General features: G+C 39.4%; 1 protein-coding gene and 1 non-coding gene across 3 annotated transcripts in view; both read right to left on the bottom strand.

Moving 5' to 3' along the window:
• The window catches only part of XYLT1 (xylosyltransferase 1), a 389,357-nt gene that overhangs the window by 111,338 nt on the left and 251,580 nt on the right, over positions 1-26,439 (bottom strand). For both annotated transcript variants that reach the window (XM_020972424.2, XM_020972425.2), the window contains 2 exons: positions 9,317-9,489; positions 8,486-8,688 (listed from right to left, as the gene is read on the bottom strand). In XM_020972424.2, coding sequence (XP_020828083.1) covers positions 8,486-8,688; positions 9,317-9,489 — 376 coding nt within the window. The remainder of the gene's footprint in view (positions 1-8,485; positions 8,689-9,316; positions 9,490-26,439) is intronic.
• On the bottom strand, positions 1,932-2,038 carry LOC144457245 (U6 spliceosomal RNA). The gene has a single exon (XR_013486572.1). It is a non-coding gene; the product is annotated as a U6 spliceosomal RNA (small nuclear RNA).

Below are 26,439 nucleotides of genomic sequence, written 5' to 3'. Positions count from 1 at the left end.
AGATTTGGAGTTAATATAATGTTAGTTATTTTATTATTACATAATATACATAATTACATATAATATTTTATAAAACATATGCTTTATGTATGTTTTATAAACAATATTATATGACATATACCTGTGTATGTTATATATGTATGCATGTAAATATGCATATATATATGTATATATGCTGGATAATATAATATGTATCTACTATATATTATTATTATTATAAATTCCTTTTGTAATGGTTATTTCAGTGTCCTATGGCGCTGTCCTTTTGAAGGCTATGTCAGTGGATTCTGGGCTTTAGTAGTCCTACTGAGAAGCTGTAAATCTGGCTCCCAAATTTGTCAAGCTAAGGTTGGAGAGGTGCATCTTCAGGAAGCTTTGTTGGCCAAAGTAATTAAAAAAAAAATACCCCTAGTGAGGAGGAAATGGGTTTCAAAGCACATCACTGAAAGAAGTACTCACATCAGGGAAACTATAGATTCTTAACAGCAAATAGAATTTTCCACCAAGGGAATCAGATAGTTCCTATTGCTACATGTGTTCCAAAAAAAGCTGTTATGACCACTTGTCAAGGGTGCCAGACAGCGAATTTCCACACGAAGCAGGAAAGCTGGCTACAAAGGCTTTTGGGATGCCTTCCATTTTCAAGATCCTGTGATTCAACTGTATGTTTATCACTGATGCTGAAAGAGCATCTAAATCTTTAAAAAGCCAATGATCATTTGATCGCTCTAATTTCCTATTGAGAAATCTATTTCCAGTTTCTGAACAGGAAAGTGCTGATGGCAAGTTCTCCACCTTTACCAGCATACTTTTACTGAGCACTTATTAGATGAATGAAACTGTCGGTCAATCTTTTGGCATTACTAGCAATACAGCACCTACTGTTTTCCAGACACTCTGCTGAGGACACAGGGAAAAGCAAAAAAGCCCAGACCAAACAAACACACACACAATGCCAGTTTCTACACTCAAGGAACTCATAGACTAATAAGTGAGTAATCAGAAGCAAATACTTCTGAGCAGGAACAGGGTCAAAAGAAACAATAGAATAAATGGAGGGGGTGGGATAGGATGAAGGGAAATATAGCCTTTATTCAGTTGCTTACCTTTTCAGTGAGAGTGGCTGGGGAGGGAGGAAGACAGAAAATTTGGAACCAAAGTTTTAAAGACAAATATTAAACATTGTTTTCACATGCAACTGGGAAATAAGATACATATGCAATGGGGTATAGAAATCTATCCCGTCCTACAGGAAAATAGAAGGGGAAAGGGATAAGAGAAGGGAGGGCAGATTAGGGAAGGGGTATTGAGAATGCACGCCATCTTGGGGTGGGGGGAGGAATGACATGGGAAGAAAATGTGGACCTGAAAATCTTATGGAATCAAATATTAAAAATTTAAAAAAAAATTAATTAATACACTTTTAAAAAAAGAATCATATAACACTAAAAGTAGAAGGTAAGGAAGGAAGGGAAATTGACATATTTCCATTACTATTTGAAACCTAGTGTGGTACACTGGATAGGGCACTGACTTGGAGTCAGAAAGATCTGGGTTCAAATACCACCTCTGACATTTACTAGCTGTGTGCCTTTAGGCCTTGCTTTCTTTATTTGTAGTATTAGGGGTGCTTTCAAGCTCTAACTTTGCTCCCAAACTTTGCGTGCTATTTCCACCTACTTGTCATTGTTTTTAACTCATTTTCATTCCTGTCCAACAACTTTGTGACCCCATTTGGAGTTATCTTGACAAAGACACTGGATTACTTTACTATTTCCTTCTCCAACTCATTTTATAGATGAGTAAACTAAGGCAAACAAGGTTAATGAGTTGCTCAGGGTCACACAACTAGTGAATGTCTTGAGGGCAGATCTGAATTTAGGATTTCCTGACTCCAGGCCCAGCGCTCTATCTACTACGCCACCTAGCGGCTCCATGTGGAACTCTTTAAGAATTTACTTGTCATCCTTACACAGGGGCCATGCTAATCTTCTCTATATAATTCCAATTTCAGTATATGTGCCACTGAAGTGATCACTGCTTATCACTTACATTACTTATCACGTCCCCACCTTTACCACCCCCTCCTTTCTGTCTTACATGCTCAGCATGCCACGGGGACAGTAGTGGGATCTTGTGGGTAGGGAATCTCAGTCCCCAAACATATGGTTGGCTGCCTGACATTGTCTGTCTAAGATAATAAATTGCCCAAAAGGGGACAGATTGCTATGTACGGGACTTGCCAAGAGCTTCTGATACAGTATGGAGGTTCAGATAGGGAAAGAGACCTCACTAGGATGGATCTACAGTCAACGCTTCACCTATGCTGTCAGTTTCAGAGTGAAATCATCTTCCTGGTATCTGAAAGTTCTCGTTACTGTCTAACTGGATGGAGATAGAGATTCCTAGGCCTAAGGTCTCAGGATAAAGAACCATTCATTCTTTGCTGAGAACCCAATCCCCAGGCTTCTTCTAATGGTCTGGACTTCTTATTGGCTCTTTAAATTCTTACCCTACCCCTGTGCTTAACACCTATCCTCCATGACAGTCCCTTGAGAGTAGATTCTAGAATCTTAGAAAATTCTATAACAAGGGTGCAAGGAAAAATTGAAGAAATATTTGCCTTGAAACATGGAACTCCCCCAGGTAACCTCAAGTATAGGGCCTTTCTTCTTACCAAGTCCCAAACAAAGCCCTGTCCACTCAGCAACAACTAGAAATCTACTTCCAGAAATGTAGCTACAGTCACTGAGGCCGGGCCTTTAGAACAAGTGTATGAGACCAGTATCTTAGACCTATGACAGATTGCTTTGAGTTAGCCATTCAATAATGCTACACTGGTTCTCAATACGTAGAGAGTATGTACATAAATACATAAAATACATATATACATACATATTAGACATTGTTGGGGAATAAAAACAAAGCAGAAGGCATAAGACATTGAATCTAAACCCTTTGTGCAAATCAATTGGTTACCATCCCTGATTAAATATCTCTAGTGATGATAGCAGTGGTAATGATGGTGATGATAGCTACCATTTAAGTAGCACTTCAAAGTTCATAAAGCGCTTTTATATATAATCTCATCTGATCCTCAAAATATCCCTGAGACGTAGATACTATTATGACCATTTGAGAGATGAGGAAACTGAGGCTGACAAAATTTCAGTTGTTTGTTCTGAGTGGGTGCCTGAGGCAGGATCATCATCCAGATTCCAAGTCCAGCAGTCTATTGACTGTATTCCCTAGCTACCTCAAAAATAAATACACTTCTCCAAAGCACCCCCTTCAATTTTAGAATATTTTTAATTGTGCGGAAATGTTTCCTTACGTTACTCTACTCTCTGAGGCAGTCAGGTGGTACAGAACATAGAGCCCTGGGCCTGTAGATAGGAACACTGGAATTCAATTCTGATCTTAGATACTTACTGGATGTGTGACCCTGTGCAAGTTACTTAGCCTCTGTTTTTCTCAGTTTCCTCATCTTCAAAATTCAGATAATGATAATACCTACCTCCTAGGGTTGTTGGAGGATCAAAAGAGATGATAACTGTAAAGCACTTAGAGTGCAGGGCACATAGTATTCATTATGGAAATGTTAGTTATTATTATTATTGTTATTAACATGCCTCATGGCAACTTCTACATACTGCTCCTAGTTTTACTTCTTGGAAGCAAGAAGAAATCAAATCCCTCATCTATATCAATGGCCATATATGCTGAAGAAAGGCATTATGGCCTCCACTAACTCCCTCCTGACCCAGCACAGAACCTGTTCTCCTCAGGCTAAACACCTCCAGATCCCTCTTCAATTAACCCTCATGCTTAATAAACTTGAGGCTTTTACTCTCCTAACTGCCCTTCCCTTCATGCTCTCTAGTTTTTCAATGCTTTTCCTAAAATGAAATACTCAGAACTGAACACGATACTCCAGGAGTGTTCTCAACACTGTGGACAATCATCTTATTCCTGGAGGCAATGACTCAGGTGTATTAGCTCTTTGGGCTGCATAATGTCGATTCATACCAAACTTATAGTCCACACATACTCCCAGTCTACCTATGTTTTCAGCATCACGTACTTATGAAACCAACTGTTTCGACTTTGCTATAAGGACAATTTATGCAAATTAAATTTTATCTCCTTCATTTTGGCCAAACATTCTGACCTGTGAAAACATTCTGAGATCCTGAATCTATGATGCCAGGTGTTAGCTCTCTATGATTTTCTACATTGTAAACCTCCTCAGTTCCTTCCACTAATACCTGTGTAGAATAATCTCCCAAGGACAAAATTAACAGTCTTTCCCCATTTGCACAATTCATCATTTCAGACAGACAATGTCAGGCAGTCCACCTTATATTTGGGGACTAAGATCCTATACCAGTAAGATTATGACACCATCCGTGTGGAGCGCAAGCCTGAGGAGAAATAGCAGCACTGGAGACTTGGCTGAAACAAACATCCTTTTGATCACCCTTCCATGGGTGAACTCCTACCTCTACCTTTCCACTGCCACCAATTATTGATGTACTTTCAGGAATGGATCATACCACAGCAAAGGACAATAAACAACCACCCCTCTGATTCTGAACCTTATAGCATGTAATGATAGATAAATGAAATTAATATAGTCCTAAGTAGAGAAACAGTAAAAAACAGTTTCCCATCCCTTCTTGCTCTAGGATCCCCAAGCAAGACAGGCAGGGAAGGGGTCAGCACTAGAGAAAATAACACATAATTGCCTTTCTGGACTAATCCTGGTCATCTTTACTCCAGGAGGCTCCCAGTCCTCTCTATTACACTCAAGAAGGTCAGAGGTGAAGGAGATGGGCACCCTAGGCTCTATCGATCGCATCATATCCACCTCCGGAATTTGGATCATCCCTTCTAGCATAGAGAAGTACTGCTTAGGGTGGCACAGATGGAGTGGCAGATGGGAAGTGAAAGCGTAACATAAAGTTACCAAGGATAAAAACTATTCACGTGCAAAATTCATATGTTCCTATGCAGGGAAACTTGATGAAATCAATTGCAAAATGAACCAGTGGCACGTGATGGGTACACTGCCTCTGGCCTAGAAGCTGGCAAACCTAGGAGTGGTAATATACCATCTGGGAATGAGGACAGGAGACTGAAGAGGAACAGGAATGGCAGAGACAGAGTAGGATGGAAAGAGACAGCAGACACATGAGACAATGCGACACAGAGAAAAAATAAGACACCGGGGGTGAGGTACAATGAGACAAAGAAATAAAGAAAAGAGCTAAGAGAGACACTAAGAGAGACATGCAAAGTAAGGGAGAAAAGAGACAGTGAGCAAGAGGAGAGAGAGAGAGAGAGAGAGAGGAGAGAGAGAGAGAGAGAGAGAGAGAGAGAGAGAGGGGGGGGAGGCAGAAACAGAGACATAGACAGACAGAAAGACAGAGGATCACACTGGGTAGGCTGCTCTCTCTCCTGATTTTTTAGAACACTGGGGCCTTGTTTTCAGGGTTTGTCTACTCTGAGAAGCTTGGAAAGACTTGGGATAATTCTTAGGTACACTGTAAGAGCTTCGAAAAAGTGTCATCTCTACCCAGGGTGAGTTTATACTTATTCCGTAATTAGGTATCACACAGGAATAGGACTGTGTGAAGCTTCAAACCAAAGGCCTACTGCTGAGTCCTCAGACATAATTTCAAGAGAGCTACTGGGAAAGCATTTGCCCACACGCTCCTCTGCCCCCAGTTAAATTGGCCTGCTCCTTTCCCCACTAACTGGCCACATTTACAACTTTAGCTCAGGAAATCAACATGGGGTGGCCTTGGGTAGCCTGCCTGACTCCATTACTCGAAGGTAGGTTAGGCTTGACTCAGGGGCCAGGTATCTATTCCCAAGAAGTCTTTGACCTAGTTCTTAGAACTGGAATCCTCATCTGCCCTGTACCAGCCACTGGCTCCACTGGACTCCTCTGTGCCATATGTATGGACTCTGAGGTTTGAAATGTGACTGGGGCATATTCTCAACCTCCTAAGGAAAGGGAAAAGGTAAGCTAGATGAAAAGGCTGAACTTAGGAACTATGAATGCCATTTACCTAACCAGCAGCTCAGGACCAAGCTAGCAGGACTGCAGGGACAGGGGGGACCACTGGGCATCATTGCTATTTCCCGACATAGAATTTCACTCTTCCCAAGTTCCTTATTATAATGCACTTTAATCATGGTTGTGTATTAGTTCCTTTTCCATGCTCTTCATTCTTGAATTGTGCTACTTTGCTTCCTGGCATAGAAGTAAGCTTCTTAAGGGAAGGGACATTTCATTTCTCTCTTTACATCTCCAGAGTCTAGCATAGTACTTAATGCATAATAAGTATTTAATCAATTCTTCCTGATTGACTGAGAGAGCCCAGGCCTACAGCAGCTACACCTAAAGGCTAATTTAGGTCTCTATTTTGGATATTTCTGGACTCACTACCTAAATGGGGGAGGGGGGAAAGAAAGGGGCCTAAACTCAGTCTTATAAATAAGTGACAGGTAACAATTTTTTAAAAATGTTCACTTTCTAATATACTGATAGCCTTCTTTTCCTTCTAGTCTACCATGAATGTCTTAGAGCCCAATTATATAAAACATTAAGCTGTCAAACAGATCAGGGCAATCCACTCCCAAATACAAGATGAATGTGATTAAAAAAAAAAACCACTTTTCTTACACTTTCTTACCTCCTATGTCACACACTTTTCACTGACCTCCTGGCTGACGCATGAATAAGACACTCCATCTCTCAACGATGGGTATTTTCTCTGACTGTCCTTCATGACCAGAATGCTATCCCTCCTCATCTGTGCTTCCTGGCTTCCTTCCTTCAAGTCTCATCTAAAATCCCACCTTCTACAACAAGCCTTTCCTGATCCCACTTAGTTCTAGTTCCTTCCCTCTGTGGATTATAGACATGATTATAGTAGACAGAGTAGTAGATTATAGCAGTAGAGTAGTATAGTAGATTATAGTTATCTATGGAATACAGATACTTATCCTGCCTATAGATTTTTCACATTTGTTTACATGTCACTCCCATTAGATTGTGAACTCCTTGAGGGCAGGGATAAATACTGACACACTAATAACTAACTAACAAAATAGACAGATAAATAAATTGCCTAATACACAAACAAATAAACAGATAAATAAACAAATGCAGGCTGACTGACTCTTCAGCTACAGATCCCCTTTGGAAGGTAACAGAATTGGAAAAAGTACCAAGAAAACAAAAGCTCAGGGATACATAGAATACATGGTGAGAGTTATAACTTCTTGCTTTAAACACGTACACTCAAAAAAACTCCTACCATCCCTGTATCTGTATTTCCTTCAAACAATGCTCTCAAATTTGCTTATACTCAAATCATATCTTGTTAAATAAGAATAGATTTCCCCTTTCCTCTCAACAGAACAAAACACTGCATTTCTCCTTTTAACTTTCTCTGACAGATCTGGAAAGAAGAGTCAAAAGCAGAAGTTCTATTGATGGGAAATTTCCTTTTAAAATGTTTCCCACTGAATTTTTCTGTCATTTTGAAAAGGACAATCTACTTTCATAAAGAAGAGAAAGCCTCACCAATGGGTAGGGCTTACCCCAAATTAAAAAAAAAGACTTTCAGAGGCAATGACATCACTATGGAAGTCTGTGGTCCAGTAAGTTCCTAACTCACAGGGCAAAGAAAATATATGTAGGTAATGCTAGCAATTAAAGATGTGAAGTCAAGTGTAGAAGTCTTCTTGATGAGGTTTGGGGGAGACTGGGAGGAAAAAGAAAAAGAATATTCCATGAAACATAGATTTTTTAAAAAGAAATTCTCACAGATCTAAGTAAGATTTGGTATGATCCTTCTTGGAAGAGAATAAATGGGTCAAGCGCTACAGAGGTACCTGGCATTGGAATCTATAACTGTGATACGTACATCAATCTTCCACCAAGAAAATGGGAATTTACCAGCCATAGTATGGTTCTTGTTCGAGCCTATTCTGAAGGGTTGTACTTCTTCTACAGGGATTATCCAATGAAAACTCAAGATTACACCAAGCACCTTACTTTGGGTGAAAGTCTTTAGTGGAACAAGGATAATTAGCTTTTCTCCCCTTGATGAACAAACCAAAACAAGGAGGGAAAGGAATACAAGCACAGGAGACACACACAGAGAGAGAGGGGGAGAGAGGGGGAGGGAGAGAGGGAGGGAGAGAGGGAGAGAGAGAGGGAGAGAGAGAGGGAGAGAGAGAGAGAGAGAGAGAGAGAGAGAGAGAGAGAGAGAGAGAGAGACAGAAGAAAAAGAAGAAGAAGGAAGAAAAAGGAAAAGATGGAGAGAAACCACTACACTAGACAGACCTATACCTTGGGGAAGAGCCACCTACCTATCCATCCATCCTTCCATCAATCTACTTATCTATCTATCTCATCCATCCATCCATCCATGCATCCATCCCATCCATAAATTCATAAACATACCTGATGGGATAATCAGCAGCACTGAGGTTAATGAAGAAGTCCCATGGCCAATCTGTCATCTCCATCAAGTCCCTCATGCTCTGGAGGTAAGTGGACAAAAGACTGGCACCTCCCCAGATGGTAGCCATTCTCCAGGAGGTCACACGCACATTTTGGTACTGACCAGCAAACTGGAGCACTTGTCGATGCAGATAATTGGACCTCTTTTCCAAGAAGAAAAAAAGAACCATTTAGCAGTGAGTAGAATACACTGACATAACTTTCGTATATTCCATTCCCTTTTAGCATACTGGACTTCCAAAAAACCTGATTTTTCCAATCAATGAATTCCAGCTTGGACTCCTTAATGATGTTAAACTATAAATAGGCCCCAAAGTAGAGAGAATTTAGAATGAAATCTGGAAATTTTGTCCATAAATATATGATGGCTCTCCTGGAGTGTGGAATCTTACCAGCCTTCCTGGCTCCTCCTAAAGGCCTGATAAGAATCAGGTACCCTCAGAGCAGGTCAATTTGAACATTCCAACCACTCCTTTTAGTTTTTCACTTCTTATAGTAATACCACTTTAGATGCACATGACTTAGCTAGATATTTCCACAAAACATGTGACAAAGAAGCATGTAAGCAAAACAAACAAAATACACTTTAAAGACTTCCCCTCTCCCAATATGTAATGGGATCTATGTTATAGCCCACATGTTAAAGATTTAGAAAGGAGAGTGGCTTTTCTACAAGCAACCTTCTTGATGAGAGGAAAAGTAATGTGATAGGGTGACAGGAACAGATTGGGAGATACTGAAACAGAAAATTTGTAACAGGGGACATATTACCTTGTCAACATGGATATAATAAAAATGGTCCTTATGGTAAATAGCCTTAAACATGCGCTGGAGCTGCCGAGATGCCCGGCCATGTACCACCAAGACGAAGGCAATCCTGACAGGGTTGGAAGGCATGTACTCCACAGAGTCCTCATCCCACCGCACATTGTTGTTGGCTTTACCTGTAGAGAAATCCAAGAGATCAAAAATGTGAATGTGCCCACAGGACTGTAGAAATCTAGGGGCTTACAAAGGATTTTCTTCTCCTAGACCATCTGATCAAAGAACACTTGAGTTAGGCACCTTAGGAGTCACCTGGGACAAACTACATGATGTGCTGTTTGTAGACTGAAGACTGGAGAGGTAGATTGTAGTCCTATTTTTTTTTGTTCTTATTAATTTTTAGTTCCAAAGTCTCTCTCCCTTCCCCTACTGCACCCACTGAGAAGGCAATAAATACACATTATGCATATGAAGTCATGCAAAATATATTTTCACATTGGCCATACGAAAAAAAAAACACAAGAAAAATAAAGGAAGTAAAAGAAAATGAATTTTAATCTACACTTGGACTTCATCAGTTCTGTCTTTGGAGGTGGATAGCATTTTTCATCATAAGTCATTTGGAATTATCTTAGATCATTACAATAATCAGAGCAGCTAAGTCTTTGACATTGATCATCAACAATACTGTTGTTACTGTATATGATGATCTACTGGTTCTCCTGACTTCACTTTATATCAGCTCATATAGGTCTTCCCAGGCTTTCATAAAACTATCTTTTTTTTTCTTTTTTTAAATATAAATTTATTTATGTTTAGCTTTCAACATTCACTCACACAAGTTTTTGAATTCCAAATTTATACCCCATCTCCCCTCCTCCCACCCCAAGATGGCATGCATTCTGAATATCCCTTCCCCTAGTCTATCCTCTCTTCTATCTCTCTCCCCTTCTCTTATCCCCTTCCCCTTCTATTTTCCTGTAGGGCAGGAAGATTTCTGTACTTCATTTCCTGTATTTCTTGTTTCCCAGTAGCATATGAAAACATTTTTTTTAAACATATGTTTTTAAAACTTCAGGTTTCAAACTTTCTGTCTTTCTCCCTCCGCAAACACCCCCATTGAAAAGGCAAGCAACTCAATATAGGTTGTACATGTGCAGTTATGCAAAACATCCATAGTAGACATGTTGTGAAAAACTAACTCTATTTCCCTTAATCCTATCCTGCCCTCCCATTTATTCTATTCTTTCTTTTGACCCTGTCCCTCCTCAGAAGTATTTACTTCTGATTACCCCTTTCCCAATCTGCCCTCCTCTCTATCATCCCCCTGCTCTCTTGTCCCCTTCTCCCCTATTTTCCTGTAGGGTAAGACAGATTTCCATACCCAATTGAATGTGTATGTTATTCCCTCCTTAAGCCAATCCTATGAGAATAAGATTCACTCATTCCCTCTCACCTTCCCGTTTCCCCTCACTGTAAGAGACTTTTCTTTTCTGGTTTTTTTTTTGAGATAATTTACCCCATTCTACTCTCCCTTTCTTCTCTGAGTATAATCCTCCTCTCATCCCTTAATTTTATTCTCCAGATATGACCCCAATCTTCAACTCACCCCTGTGCCCTCTACCTATCTATCTATCTACATTATACATATAATTTTTTTTCTCCAACTGCCTATACTGACAAAGGTCTCATGAGTTATAATATCATCATCTTCCATGCAGGAATGTAAACAGTTCAATCTTAATAAGTCTCTTATGATTTCTCTTTCCTGTTTACCTCTTCATGTTCCACTTGAGTCCTGTATTTGAAAGTCAAATTTTCTATTCAGCTCTGGTCTTTTCATCAAGAATGCTTGAAAGTCCTCTATTTCACTGAATGACCATTTTTTCCCCTGAAGGATTATACTCAGTTTTGCTGGGTAGGTGATTCTTGGTTGTAATCCTATCTCCTTTGCCCTCCGGAATATTATATTCCATGCCTGGTCCTTAATGTAGAAGCTGCTAAATCTTGTGTTATCCTGATTGTGTTTCCACAGTACTTGAATTGTTTCCTTCTGGCAGCTTGTAATATTTTCTCCTTGACCTGGGAACTCTGGAATTTGGCTACAAATATTCCTAGGAGTTTTCCTTTGGGGATCTCTTTCAGGAGGAGATTGTGGATTCTTTCCTATTTTGCCCTCTGGTTCTAATAATCAGGGCAGTTTTCCTTGATAATTTCTTGAAAGATGATGTCTAGGCTCTTTTTTTGATCATGGCTTTCAGATAGTCCAATAATTTTTAAATTCTCTCTCCTGGATCTATTTTCCAGGTCAGTTGTTTTTCCAATGAGATATTTCACATTGTTTTCTAATTTTTCATTCTTTTGGATTTGTTTACAGTGTCTTGATTTCTCATAAAGTCACTAGCTTCCAATTGCTCTATTCTAATTTTTAAGGAAGTATTTTCTTCAGTAATCTTTTGGACTTCCTTTTCCATTTGGCCAATTTTTCTTTTTAGGGCATTTTCTCCTCATTGGCTTTTTGGACCTCTTTTGCCATTTGGGTTAGGCTATTTTTTAAGGTGTTATTTTCTTCAGTATTTTTTTGGGTCTCCTTTAGCAAGCTGTTGACTTGTTTTTCATGATTTTCTTGCATCACTCTCATTTCTCTTCCCAGTTTTTCCTCTACTTCTTCTTACTTGCTTCTCAAGATCCCTTTTGAGCTCTTCCAAGGCTTGGGACTGATTCATATTTTTCTTGGAGGCTTGGGACGTAGGAGCTTTGACTTTGTTGTCTTCTTCTGGTTGTATATTTTGATCTTCTTTTTCACCAAAGTAAGATAATATGTTCTGACTCTTTTTGCACTGCTTGCTCATGATCCCAGCCAATTACTTGAGTTTTAAACTCTTTTAAGTTAAGAGTCTGCTTCCCATGTGGAGAATGTATTGTCCCAAGATTCAGGGGTTTCTATAGCTGTTTTCAGAGATACTTGTAGGGACCTGTAAATTTTCAGTTCTTGCAAGGTGGTATGATAAGTGGTGAGGTGTTTATTCCTTTCCTGTCCTGCAAATACAAGTACTCCTTTCTGTCCTGTAACTGTGAGGAGGGGCTCCTCTCCACAGCCACTACAAGCTCCTCCACACCAGCACTCTTCCTCACCCCCGCACCGCTGCCCAGAACTGTGGCACAGATCCAAACATGTGCAAAGCAAGAGATTCCTGCCTCAGCACTGGCAAAGAGATCCCTGTAATCCCTTTCTGATCAGCCACTGGATTCCCCCTGAGTCTGTGGGCCAGAAGCTCAGGAAACAGCTGCCCCCCACCTCCTGGGGCCATGCTCTTGGGGAATGGAGCTGAAACCCCACCTTCCTGTCTCAACACTGACAGAAACAGACATTTCCCACTGACCTTCTAAGTTGTCTTTGGCATTTGTGGATTTAGGAGTCTGGAAACCACCACAACTGCCCGAGATTCAGTCCTCTGAGGCCTGCGTGCCCACCGCTGCGCTCCCAGCCCGATGCAACACACCTTTCTGGTCAATCATCCAGATTGTCTTGGTCTGGAAATTTGTTTCACTCTGTATTTTTGTGGCTTCTGATACTTCAGAAGTTGTTTAGAGCCATTTTTTTATGACTATTTAGAGGGGTTTGGAGGAGAGCACAAGCAAGTCACTGCTTTCACTCCACCATCTTGGCTCGTCCACCAAAAAAATCTCTCTTTCATCATTTCTTATACCACAATACTATTTTGACACAATCATATGGCTCAAATTGTAAGCCATCCCCCAACTGATAAGAATCCTTTCAGTTTGCAATTCTTTGCCACCACAAAAAGAGCTGATATATTTTTATAGATATGGACATTTTCTTTTTACAAAAATTTCTTTGGGATACTAACCTAGTACTGGTATTGCTGGTCAAAGGATGTACTCAGTTTTATAGACCTTTAGGCACAGTTTCAAATTATTCTCTAGAATGGTTGGATCAGTTCACAACTCTACCAACGGTGCATTAGTGTCCCTATTTTTCCATATCTCCTCTAGCATTTGTCATTTTTTCTTGTCTGTCACGTTAGCCAATCTGGTAGGTGGTATCTCAGAGGTATTTTAATTTGCACTTCTCTATCCGGTCCCAGGTCTTCCATTTACTAGTTTTGTATGACTTTGAGCAAGGCATTTTACCACTCTGAGCTTCAATTTCTTTATCTATACAATAATGATGTTGCATTATCAGAGGTTCCCAAACTTATTTGGCCTACCACCACCTTTTGAAAAAACAAAAAATCTTTAAGTGTGTCCCTGGAAATCTACTTTCTTTAACCGTTTAACATTCTGTTTTGTTTTGTTTTTTGAAATTTGTGTCTTTTCAAACTACTACAGTGCCCCCCCATTCTTCCAATGCCCCCAGGGGGGCAGTATGTCCCACTTCGAGGACTTATGGCACTATCTCTAAAGTTCCTTCCAGCTTATACTTTTTGATTCTATGAAATGTCCAAGATCAGCCTGAGAAACTGCTCACCAATCTTTAAATCAGCTTCAAAATGTGCCTCCCCCAAAACTGCTCATCCTTACAAAGATCACAGTGATGGTAACTTTGAGAGAAAAGCACCATGTTTTTTCAGATCACTCTAATTCCATTGCTTAACTTGGTTTTCATTAAATCAGAATGAAACTTTTACAGGTCCTGAGAAAGTAGGGCTCCCACATCTTCCAAGGGTCTGTACTCTTGATCAGATTGTCTATACTATCCATCCTGTCACAAATACTTTTCTTTGTTTTGGGGAAAAACAGATCTCAGTCATTGGGAAAGCATGCAGTAGTTGTCCCACTCCACGAACCCTCTCACCTAAATTAATAAGTCTACTAAATTAATAACAAACAAAAAGCAGATTCCATGATACTCAAACACTAACTGACGTAGTAAAAATCACATCTTCTATGAAAACACATTTTTTAAATGGTAATAATTTTTTGCAATTTTTATTTGCATGCCCCAAATCTCCCTATCACAAAATCCTTCTATCACCTGATAAAATTGTCCATTATTAATGTTACTGAGTTTCTTAGAGAAAATTCATTTCTTAACTCACAATATTTTGGAGCTTCAAGAAAGAGTTTCTATTCTTCCCCTGACACACTGTGGGGAAAATTCAATTTAATTAAAATTTAATAACTAGGGGCAACTAGGTGGCTCAATGTATACAGCACTGTCCCTGAAGTCAGGAGGACCTGAGTTCAAATCCAGACTCAGGCCAAACATTTGACACTTACTAGCTGTGTGACCCTAGGCAAGTCACTTAACCTTAATTGCCTGAAAAGGAAAAAAAAAGAAAGAAAAACAACAACAACAACAACAAAACATTGAATAACTACTCTAGGCAAAGAAACGACTGGATATCAATACAAAGACTGCACTGCCTACCTTCCAGTACCTTATAATCGAAGAGTGGATATTAAATATAACAATGACAACATAACTATTATTATCCAGTCCAATCTCTTTCAATCCAATGGGCGATTATTAGGTATTTCTTACCTGTACAGTTTTAGCCTCTCCTCATATCACCTCAGTGTCTCCCCTATCCTACCTGCATGCAAGATGGCTCACAAACACTCTTAGTTCTTACGCATAGTAAATGCTTAATATATTGCTGTTGATTGCTGGGTATTTTTTTTTAAAAATATGGATGTGGAATCTTAACACTCATCCTGCCTCTCCCTGAAGGTCTGCTAAAAAGAACTCTTGCTTCCCTTGAGACAGGCTAATCTGAACATTCCAATTGCCCATTTATTTCTTGACTTTTTATAATAATGTTAGTTCAGTTGCAGACTGAAAGCTACAGTGAGTATTTGCTGTGATTTAATTGCTGTAGGGAGTTCGCTGTGAGCATCTTCCTGTAACAAAGATGAGCTCCTTCTCTGCAATTCTTTGAGTATTGTCTGGGGGCAGTAATATGTTTAAGTGACTACCACAGGGTCACAACAGATAGAACATTTCAAGGATAAGACATGAACTGAGGGCTCCTTCATGCTAAAACCACCTTTCTTTCTATTACACCATGCTGCTAAACACACTGTTGGAATTCATTTATTTATTTATTTATTTGGGGGGGCAGTTGGCAAAATCTTGTAGGCAAATTTTTGGAGGCAATTAAGTGACTTGCCCAGGGTTACACGACTAGTAAGTGTCTCAGGCCTCATCTGAACTCGAGGCCTCATCTAAACTTGAGTCCTCATCTGAACTCACGACCTCCTACCTCCAGGGACATTGGTTTATCCACTTTGCTACCAAGCCGCCCTTCAGGCTCTTGGAATTTAAAGACTAAAACAAAACAAAACAAAAATAAAAAAAAACAAAATAACACCCAAATACTCCCTACCTTCAAACAGCTAGTATGCTAAAGTATTCAATGGTAAATGTAACCATGGCATTTTGAGGAGATACAGATAACTCACAACTACCAAGATCGGGAAAGGCTTGCTTTTTTCCTAGCAAATGAGCTGAGGTCTAAAGGAAGCTAGAGATACTAAAAAGGCAGAGGTGAGTAGGGAGTGCCTTCCAAGAACGAAAAACAACCCCTACAAAGAAACATGGGTAGGAGACTCAATTTAAGGAGAGCTCCAAGTCAGGTTATTTTTCTGGAAATGGGGAATGTGCACAGAGAAACCAAATACAAGCAAATCAGTAGAATAATGGTGTCAGGTTAAAAATAAACCTACCCCCGCTCCTTCACCCCCCCCCTTTTATCCAGTCTGGGGAGCAGTGGTAGTAATGTCAAACTTGAAAAAACACAGTCAGTTTGAGGCATGCCTATTTCAGAATGTGTCTGTGTCTGTGTGTGTGTGTGTGTGTGTGTGTGTGAGAGAGAGAGAGAAAGACAGAGAGAGAAACAGACAGACAGACAGACAGACAGAGACAAAGACTGAGACAGACAGAAAGAAGCAGGCCAGGCCAGTGAATCAAGCCATGAACAGGAGTGGGTAGGAGTGGGAGATGGCAGGAATCCAAGCCAAACACGAACCCTCATTTCCTGAGGTCTTTCCCAAGGCTTACTGCATTTGTAACTAAATCAGACTGAACTGCTTCCTTTATTTATATGCCATATTCCACTTTAAATGACACTTTAGATCCATGTTAGCCTCTATATCCTCTTCCTTACTCCCTTGATCAAAGCCTGGGTATGAGGCAGTAAGGTGTGCAGCCCCTCCCAACATGGAGGGAGGAGATGAGGCTGAGACACTACTACCGTTTCCCAGTTCTGCTGCCAATGGTAATTTATATATTTCTGATCCAGGACCCCAGTTTCTATAACAACCTTTCACAGAAGCTGCACTAATGCTGAAGAGTTGAAAGTCATGCCTACCCTCACAAGAAGGGGTCTAGATAGAGAGGCAGCTGCATGGGCTTGTCTGTGTTGATGTGTTTGCTTTCAGGCAGGCACATGAGCTCTGCTGGCTCTCCATGGAAGTTTCATCATGATATGTAAGGAATGAATTCCTGAAAAGCACAGGATCTCAACAGCATCTTACAAAATTTTTCTGAGCAATACAATGTGTAAAATGGGGAGAAGCCACTCGGGATCAGAAGAAACAAATGACTCAGCTGCAGTGTTTTGGCCGTGATTATAGTGAAAAAACAGTGCTTTGTACAAGCCGCACTTTACAAATGAGGAACATCTGAATGGCTAAATGTTACTCATTGGTGGGCAAATTCCTGGACCAGGTATATGGTGCTGTGGGAGGGCAGTGGATAGGACTCAATACATGTGAGTTCAGTATCCTCATTCCATGGCTTATTACCTGTGAGACCATGAGGAAGCCACTTCAATTCTCATGGTCTCTTTCCTCATCTGTGCAATGAGATAATTTCCAGGAACCCTTCTGGCTCTAAATCTATGATCCTGTAAAAAGCTGTGCTTCTCACATTTTTCACTAGAATCTTCTGGAAGTCATGGGGGGGGCGGTGAGGAGCGGGGAGCAAAGAGACAGACTAGAGAGACAGAGGCAGACAGACAGGGACAGGGACAGAGAGACAGGCTGGGAGGTAGAGAGAGAGATCAAAGGGAGGGTATACCTTTGGAAAGAACTTTAAAAATTATGAAATGGTGGGAGTGAAAATAGTCTGGGTGAAGAAACTAGGGTTTTAGCCCCAGGTACAAGACCGTAGACATGTTCATTTCTAAGGCTCACGTTGAAAATTTAAAAATCAATGAGCTGGTTACAGCTGCCTCCAGTGTACCCTTGGCTATATCTATCAATATTTACCAATTCAGAAATTAAAATGTTTAACTACATAAGATTAACTTGACCTTGGGGTCACAGAAAACACTTTGAGAACCTCTTACCTAGAACACTGACAGATTAAGTGACTTGCCAAAGGTTACATAGCTGGTATTGTCAGAGACAGGACCTGAATGCAGGTCTTCTTGACTCTGAGAACAGCTCTCTATCAATTAATGAGAAACTAATAAATATAAAAATAGCTTCCTATTTTCAGTGGATAGAAGTCCAGGCTTAGAGTCAGGAAGATCTGAGTCCAAATCCAGTCTGAAGATACTTACTACCTGTGTGACTTTAGGCGAGTCACCTAATCCCTCTAATATTGGGGTTGAAATACATGGTATCTTCAAGGTATAGATCTTCTGATCCAATGATGCAACATACCAAGGCATAGCAGTTAGGGACCTGGACGTGGAATCAGGATAATTGGTATTCCAATCTAGCTTAATACATACTTTCTGACCATTGAAGAACTCACACAGCAACATAATTTGAATTACCATTGGATACTTCCTACTTATAACACCCAATACAGGGCCAAGGGGGTAGCAGGCATTTAAGAACTGTTGTTGACTACTCCGTAAGAGTTTGCTCAATACCTAACAGCAGAGCTCAACAGGTCATCCTTAAACCACATCATCGTCCAGCCAAGAATGCTTTTGCTACTTCTTGATATTCTCACATAAATCAAGAATTACCTTCTGTGCCATTGACACCAAACCAAAAATTAATCACAAATAAGAAGGAGACACTCAATCCACAAGTCCTCTGCATCAACAAATGCCTTCTTAGTCTACTTATGCAGCAACAAGGCTAATATCCAAATAGCAGAGAGTCCTTTTTGACTGTTTGAAACTGGACATGCTGGAGGTAAGGGTTTTGTACAAATGTGGCTTTTAGCCTGAAGTTTACAACTAAAATTTCATCAGTATAAAGATGGTATCATAATAATAAGATCGCTGCTCTAGGAATAAGGAGTTTCCCAAAACTAGCTGTGATAGTCTGGATAGTACTTTACCTCAATGTACCTCATTTCTCTCAACTGTAAAATTGGAACCAAAGTACTTAGCTCTCTTCTTCCTCCTCCTCCCTCTTCTTTATCATCACCACCACATTTGCTAGCATTTTTACATCATCTTGAAATTTTCAAAACCATTAAATGTAATAAAACTAGCTTTCGAAAGTAAAAAACATTCTACAAATATTTCCACTGACCATCCAAACGTAAAAGTCTTGCATATTCTCATCTGCTGGCTTGTGGTCTGTGCATTCCTTTAAAAAAAAAGAACACACCACAAAATCTTAAAACACCCACTGGTTAGGAAGGTTCTCAATCCCCACAAGAGAATAATAGTTTTAAGAAATCTGTAAGCAACTTGGGAAACATAATTAATACGTGGGAAACAACAGTAAATAAATATAAAAGTTGTACAACACAATAAGAAAGTGGCCTAGGGAGTCTGAGTGCTAGGATTCCAGTCAGCAAGACCTGGGTTCAAATCCTTCCTCTGGTACTCACTAGCTTGAATAGCTTTGCTCAAGTCACTTAACCTCTGTGTGCTCCAGTTTCTTCATTTATACAGTGGGGATAATAATAAGTGCCTCACTGGGTTATTCTGTACTAATTGCTTTACCATTATTATTTCATTTGATCCTCATAACCCTGAGAGGCAGGTCCTATTACGAATCCTTTAATACAGCTAAGAAAATTGAGGCAATGGTTCTAACATGGCCAGGTGCAAACAGCTAGTAAGCTTCTGAGGTTGGATTTGAGGTCAGGCCTAGGTTTTGATCCATTGCAATACCAGCTGCTTGTATTGCACAATCTGGGTTGTAATTACAGCTTCGGACAAATTTTTACCTCTTTCTAGACAAAGTTTTTCTGTACTAATACTCACCACTCACATCAGTAAAACATAATTCAGATTAACAAAGAGCTTTCTTCAAAATAGCCCTGTGTAGGGGCAGCTAGATGGCGCAGTGGATAGAGCACTGGCCCTAAAGTCAGGAGGACCTGAGTTCAAATCTGACCTCAGACCAAACACTTGACACTTATTAGCTGTGCAACCCGGGGCAAGTCACTTAACCCCAATTGCCTAAAAAAACCCCAAAAAACAAAAAACAAAAAACACAACAAAAAACTAAAAACAAAATAGCCCCGTGAGGTAAACAGAGCAGGTACACTCAATTGTGCAAATGAAGAAACTAAGGCACAGAGACATTCCATGGCCTGCCCATACTTATATAACTAAACAAACCTGGGAAGCAGGATGTGATCTAGATGTCAGAGACTTCACTGCCTTTTTCTGAGCATCAGAGGCTTTTTCTGATGGGCCTACTAAATTCCCAATTAACCTTGGGGAACTGTTGCACTGCTGTTAACCCAATATTGTCAGGCCATTTTCAGTTTGATTTAATAGAGGGGGGGAAAGTAAACAAAATTAAGCTTGTGGTGGGAGGTAGAGAAAATATTTAACTTTTGACTTTTGAGAAAGATATGACAGAACTTAGAATCAGTATAACAGAGATGGCCTGAGCCAGAAAGATCTAGGTAATGTAGTCTATTGAAAATGAGTACAAGAACCCTGTGAATTTCTATAAATTGCTAGGGATATCCACTGGTTTTTTCTCTCTACTCATGAACCTAAACAAACTTGGCCAAATTTAGCTGTGATGCTTAGTGCTTATCAAATTCTCATTCTGTTCTTTCTAGGCATGTCACAATCAAATATCCCACTGGACTTCTAGAGGAATGCTACCCGGATGCTTAATCACAGGTTACTGGACTATGTGCAAAATGTGACTAAACATTGCCCATTGATCCTGCAATACCACTGCGAAGTCTAGAGAGATGAAAGGAAGAGGAAAAGATCCTATATAAACAAACATTTACAGCAACTTAACTGGACACTAAAGTGATACCCCTCAATTTAGGAGGGGATAAATAAGCTGCGTCATAAGAATGTGGAGAATTAAAATTTTGTAAGAAATGATGAAATAGATGATTTCAAAGATATGAAAAGATTTGCATGAAGCGATGCAGAAGGAATTGGGAAAAATCAGAAACAACATTTCTACTATGACATCAATACTGTAGAAATGAACACTTTTCAGGAATTTTACAAACTGATGAAGACAGAAATAATCAGAACTGAGAAACCACTTTACACAATAAAGAGATTGTAAAGACAAATAACTTGGAAATCTGTAAGAAATTTAATCAATGCAATGTCCATCTTTCATTCTAGAAGATCAGCGATGAAACATGCTATCCATTTCCTGAAACAGAAGTATAAAATTGTAGGGTGTAGAATAACATACTTATGTGTATGTGTGTGCGTATACATATACACCAATAAAGGAATTTGTTTTGCTTAACTATGCATATTTTTTATAAACATCTTTTTTCCTTTTCTCCTTTTCCCCAATGGAGTGAAAAGCAGAAAATAGAGAATAAATTTTTGTTAATTAAATAAAAATAGCTATTTAATATAGAGGGGACAGAACAACACGTGTAGATGCATTTATTTTTACGTAAAGTCACTATAATACCAGATTTGTTTAATTATTTTACTTTCTTACAAAAGATCTCAGAAATGGGATGTGTGTGTGTGTGTGTGTGTGTGTGTGTGTGTGTGTGTGTGTGTAAATATTTGTAATGTAAAAACAAATCAATTAAACTTAAAAAAAAAAGTTTATTTTCAGACTTTCCACTGGTACACTGACCCACCCCAAGGTGGGTGATTAAATAAAATAAAGTCAGAGAAAATCTGGTCATCTCAGAATAGCACTATATACTTCTAGGGTAGTTTGGAGGGCATACTGTTTAACAGAGGTATGTGCACTGCAAAAAGGCTGTATGCATTTTGCTATTCCCAGATATGATGGCTTTGTCTCTAAAATGTTTCACTGAAAAGCTCAAGAAGTCTATTTATTCAAATTTCCAAAAATGTTTTGAAACTGTACCCTAAAGGCTAGGGGGTCTCAACATCTGATTTATGACTGAAACCTTCTCTCTCTTCCACTCTCCTATTAGAATATCCCTAAGAAGAGAGAATACCTTACTCTTCTATTTTTATCCCTATAACATAGCACAGTGCTTTACATATATAAAAAGCACTTAATAAATGTTCTTTTTCTCTTTCTTCCCTTCTTCCTTTCCTGCCTCCTTTCTCTTTGGTTCCTTTGCCTTTCTCTCTTCTTCCTTCCTTCCTTTTTCTTTCTCAAACTCCTCCAATCCTCAGTTTCAGAGGATTGTAGGTTCTGAAATGCTGGCCCAGTTTCCTGGCATAAAGAGAGAAGTCTTGGGAATTTCTCACACAGCTTTCATCAGCGGTTTATGGAAGAACTGTGTTTGCTCTTAATATTGATATTCTGGTGGTAGAGAATGGAGTTGGGGTGGGAGCAGGGCCAATACTGAGAGGCAGTGCAAATTTGGAGTCCTGATATATCCAGATTCTGGTCCTGCCATTTATTATCTGTGTGACTTTGGACAACTTTCTGTACTTTTTGGTTTCCTCTTGTATACAATGAGGGGACTGGGCTACATGGTCTCTGCTGTCCCACTCAGCTCAGAATCCTATGATGTCTTTTACTGAATCATATCAGGAATTTGCTATAGTCCAAAAGTTCTCAAAGTGTGGTCTGGGGAGCCCTGCAGATTCCCAAAATCCTTTCAAGGGGTTTCAGAGGTCAAAATTATTTACATAATAATTTTAAGTGATTTAAAATTCTAATCCAGTCAACAGACATAATCTATGCAGACAAAAGCCTCCTTGAGGGTACGTAATAATTTTTAAGGGTGAAAAGGGATACTTACGAGAAAAAAGCTTGAAATCCACTGGTATAGGCCTAGCTGTATTTCAATGATGTAGTTTGGATGTCAATATACCCAAATCCATGCTAAAAATAAGTCGTGGCATAATGAGACTCTACTTAACTAATCACAAACAAAAAAATCAGGGAACTGTGTCCATAACATTTGCGATGACTGTAGTTGGCCCTAAAACTAAGCCTGGGCAGCTGTTAACAAGACATGCTTTAGGGTGGGCACAGGGAAATGAATAGTGCTTTCTTATCTGGTATATCAATGCCTGCCAGACAGCTGGGATCTATTTCCAAGGTTGGGTTTCCCTATATCACCCACATAGTAAGTTTCATTGCTCTTGGAAGTATCCACCCAAAGTATGAAAGTGTCTCTCACACAAGACCAGATAACTGACCAATTAATCAGTGAATCAACAGGCATTCATGAAGCATTTACTACGTGACAGTAATGTAGTAAGTGTTAAGGAAGTAAAGAAAGAGAAAAATATGGTCCAGGCCCTCAAGTACCTCTGTGAGTGTTCTAGGGTAGTGGTTCCCAAAGTGTGGTCTCGAACTCTAGGAACCCATGATTCTTTCAAGAGGTCCACAATGTTAAAAGTAATTTTATATAATAACATACTCTAATATCTAAGTTGGTAAATAATGATATAGCCAAGGGCATGCTACAGGCAGCTCTGATTGTTAAATTTTCCATATGAGCATTTGCATCTTAGAATTCAGCAACTATGACAAATTTTGTTGATTATTGACTTAAAAAAATGTTAATATTACAAATTAAAATTAATACAGTACATGGAAGGTAATTTCAGAAGGAAGATACTAGTGGATGAGGGAACAGGGAAGGGACTGCTGCAGATGGGCTGAGCTTTGAAGGAATCTACTGAAGCTAAGAGGTAGAAGGGAGGAGAAGGGGCATTCCAGGCATCCGGAAAAGGAGCAGCCAGCAAAAAGATCTGGAGATGAGAGATGGAGAGTTATATCTAAGGAAAAATAAATAGACCACTGTACAGCTCAATCACAGAGTACATGGAAGGAAGTAAAGTAAAAGAAGATTAGAGTGGCAAGAGATGGTGTGGGACTTTAAATGTCAAAACAAGGACTTTGGATTTCATCTGGGAGGTAATAGAGAGCCTCTGTGAGGTGACATGATCAGACGTGGAAGCCAAAGCAGACACAACTACTCACTAATGTCATGGAGACACAACCACCATTATAACCAAGACTGGATTTGTAAGTCTATATTGGAACATCCAATGGGTATAAGAAAAAATATCCTTGCGGCAGCTAGGTGGCACAGTGGATGGAGCACAGGCCCTAGACTCAGGAGGACCTGAGGTCAAGTCCCATCTCAGACATAAAAAAACTAGAAAACTGTATGACCTTAGGCAAGTCACTGAACCCCACTGCTTAGCAAAAAAGAAGAAATATCCTGCTCCCCCCTACAAAAAAAATTTCCCCTCACTGACATCTTAATGACACTAGTGATCTTAATGATATTATAATATCTTAAATTCTATCATTGAACATTGATTTCTTTGGATTTTGGAGGCTCTTCAATATTGAAAATGGAAATGAAAATTGGCATAGATGAAATATAAGAATCCTGATTGAAATTCTGGTTATCTTCCTTTCAACGTTACCTTGGGCAAGTCACTATATGCCTCAGTTGTCTTCTCTGTAAAAGACCTGGATTAGATGGGTTCTAAGGCCACTTTTACTTATAACTGTTTTAATGCTATGAAATTAAAGGTTATTTTTTTAGGTTAATTGATGCTAAAAGCAGAGACCCTATGGAATGGCCTGTAAATAGGTATCTAGGGAATCCAGAAAAGGTAAAGAAGAATACTAGAAGGTTGGCAAGATTGGTAGGTGGTTTACTTTTGGTTGGGGTCAGCACTACAAAGTTCCCAATTCACAGACACCTATGAAAGACACATAGAAAAGGCCAATACATGTCCCAACATTGAGGGACTGGTGACTAGATAGAAACCATTAAATGCTTTGCCTGGTATCGATACCACTCACAAGACCACAGCTCAACTAAAGTTCAGAAGCTGCTTCTCCAAGGAAAGGAAAGGCAAGAAATATTTATTAAGAACCTACTATTTGCCAGGGACTATGCCAAATGTTTTACAAATATTATCTCATTTGATCTTCACAACAACCCTGTGAGACAGATGCTATTATTATCCATATTTCACAATTGAGACAGAAATTAAGTGACTTCCCCAAAGTCATTAAACCATTACCTAAAACTGTATTTGACCTCATGGCTTCCTGACTCCAGGCCCAGTGTTCTTTCCACCTAGCTGCCTTGTCTACAAAGTACTACAATGCATAAGGTGACCATGGGCTAAAGTTTAGGTTTAGAAATGAAATTTATAGTTAGTCTTACCATGAACATGTATGATTTTCTGGCTTTTTTAGCTACTTGAATCCTTTAGAAAAGAATCCAATAAAAATAATCTTTTCTATGTGTGTGTATATGTGTCATTAGAAGGACCTGATATATGATTCTGCTTAAACACAGTATTTGTCAGATAAAGAAAATGATGTTCAGAGACCAGTGACTTTTCCACGGTAACAGCGAAAAGCAATATGACATACTGGACAGAACGCTATACTTGGGTCAGGAAGACTCACCTCACACACTTGCTAGCTGTATGACCATTGCAAGTCATATAACCAGTTAAAATTTTATTCCTGATCTGTAAAATAAGGAAAATAATAGCACTTTCCTTATTTGAGGAGTAAATACATAATAACTGGAAAGCACACTATAAATCTTAAAGCACCTTGTAAATGCACTGCATGATTACTTTACAATAAGAAGTAGATTCAGAGCTTCTGATTTGTAAGACAACGCTTGATTCCAGAAATCAGTTTCCTCAGTGATATATTAGCCCACACCTATATGGCTAGTAAGAATGCAGAATAAATACTATAGCTAGTGGTAAGGCTCTCTTAGGCATATTTGTGGGCCCCTCACATACTGCAAGATGCCTCTTCTCTCCTTCCAGTGGACAGAGTGCTGGGCCTGAGGCCAGGAAGACCTGAGTTTAAGCCCAGCCTCAGAAACTTACTAGCTAAGTGATACTGGGCAAGTCATTTAACCCCTCTCTGCCTCAGTTTTCTTAAGTGTGAAATGAGGATAATAATAGCATCGAACTCACAGAGTTGTTGAAAGGATCAAATGAGATAATATTTCAAAGAGATTAGCACAGCGCTTACCACATAGTGCTTAATAAATACTTCTTCCTTTCTCTTTCTTTCTCTTTCCTCTTCCACTAGTTCTATACACAAGAAGTCAAGTTAGTATGACCACTGAAGACAGTACTGAAGGGGGAAAGAAGTCCTCCAAAGTCAACATGTAGTCTGAAGGCTGTGCATGAGAATGAGGATGAACAATCCCATCCACTTGATTCTACTGGGCCTTCATGGGCTATGGTCCAATGAAAGGAGTATTAGATTTAAAGCTTTCTAGGTCTGACCCCTGTAATCTGACATTTACCAGCCATGTGACTGTGGGCATCACATGTTTACCTCTTGGAGACTCAAGTTTCCTCCCTAGGATTGAGATTTGGCTCATCTAGCATTCTGGATTATTGTGAGGAAAAGTGCTATGAAAAATATGTTCTATTTTTAGACAGCTAGAGATTGCAACAACCCATCCCCACCTCCTGAGTCACAGCATTGGAAGGAACCAATCCTTCCCTCCTCAATTTAGAAGACAAGTTCTTCACCATTTTTATGTGTATTCGCGGACTCCTTTTACAACGTGGTGAAACCCATGGATCACTTCTCAGACTCATATTTTTAAATGTATAACGTTCTGGGGACAGAAGGAAAAAAATTTGGAACTCAAAAATATTATAAAAATGAATGTTGAAAATTATCTTTACATGTAATTAGAAAAAATATTATTTACATAATAAGAAATACTAATCAAAATATTAAACACAAAAACTTCACAGAGCGCACATTAAGAATGCCTAATTTATAAGATTTTGAGTTGTCTAGGTTAATTTTCATAAACCACCTCAGCTGCC

This window comes from Phascolarctos cinereus, unplaced genomic scaffold, assembly GCF_003287225.1.
Source record: "Phascolarctos cinereus isolate Bilbo 61053 unplaced genomic scaffold, phaCin_HiC Scaffold_4;HRSCAF=312, whole genome shotgun sequence".
Lineage (NCBI taxonomy): Eukaryota > Metazoa > Chordata > Mammalia > Diprotodontia > Phascolarctidae > Phascolarctos > Phascolarctos cinereus.
The sequence above is the reverse complement of the archived record's forward strand: the minus strand, read 5'-3'. Positions and strand labels throughout refer to the sequence as shown.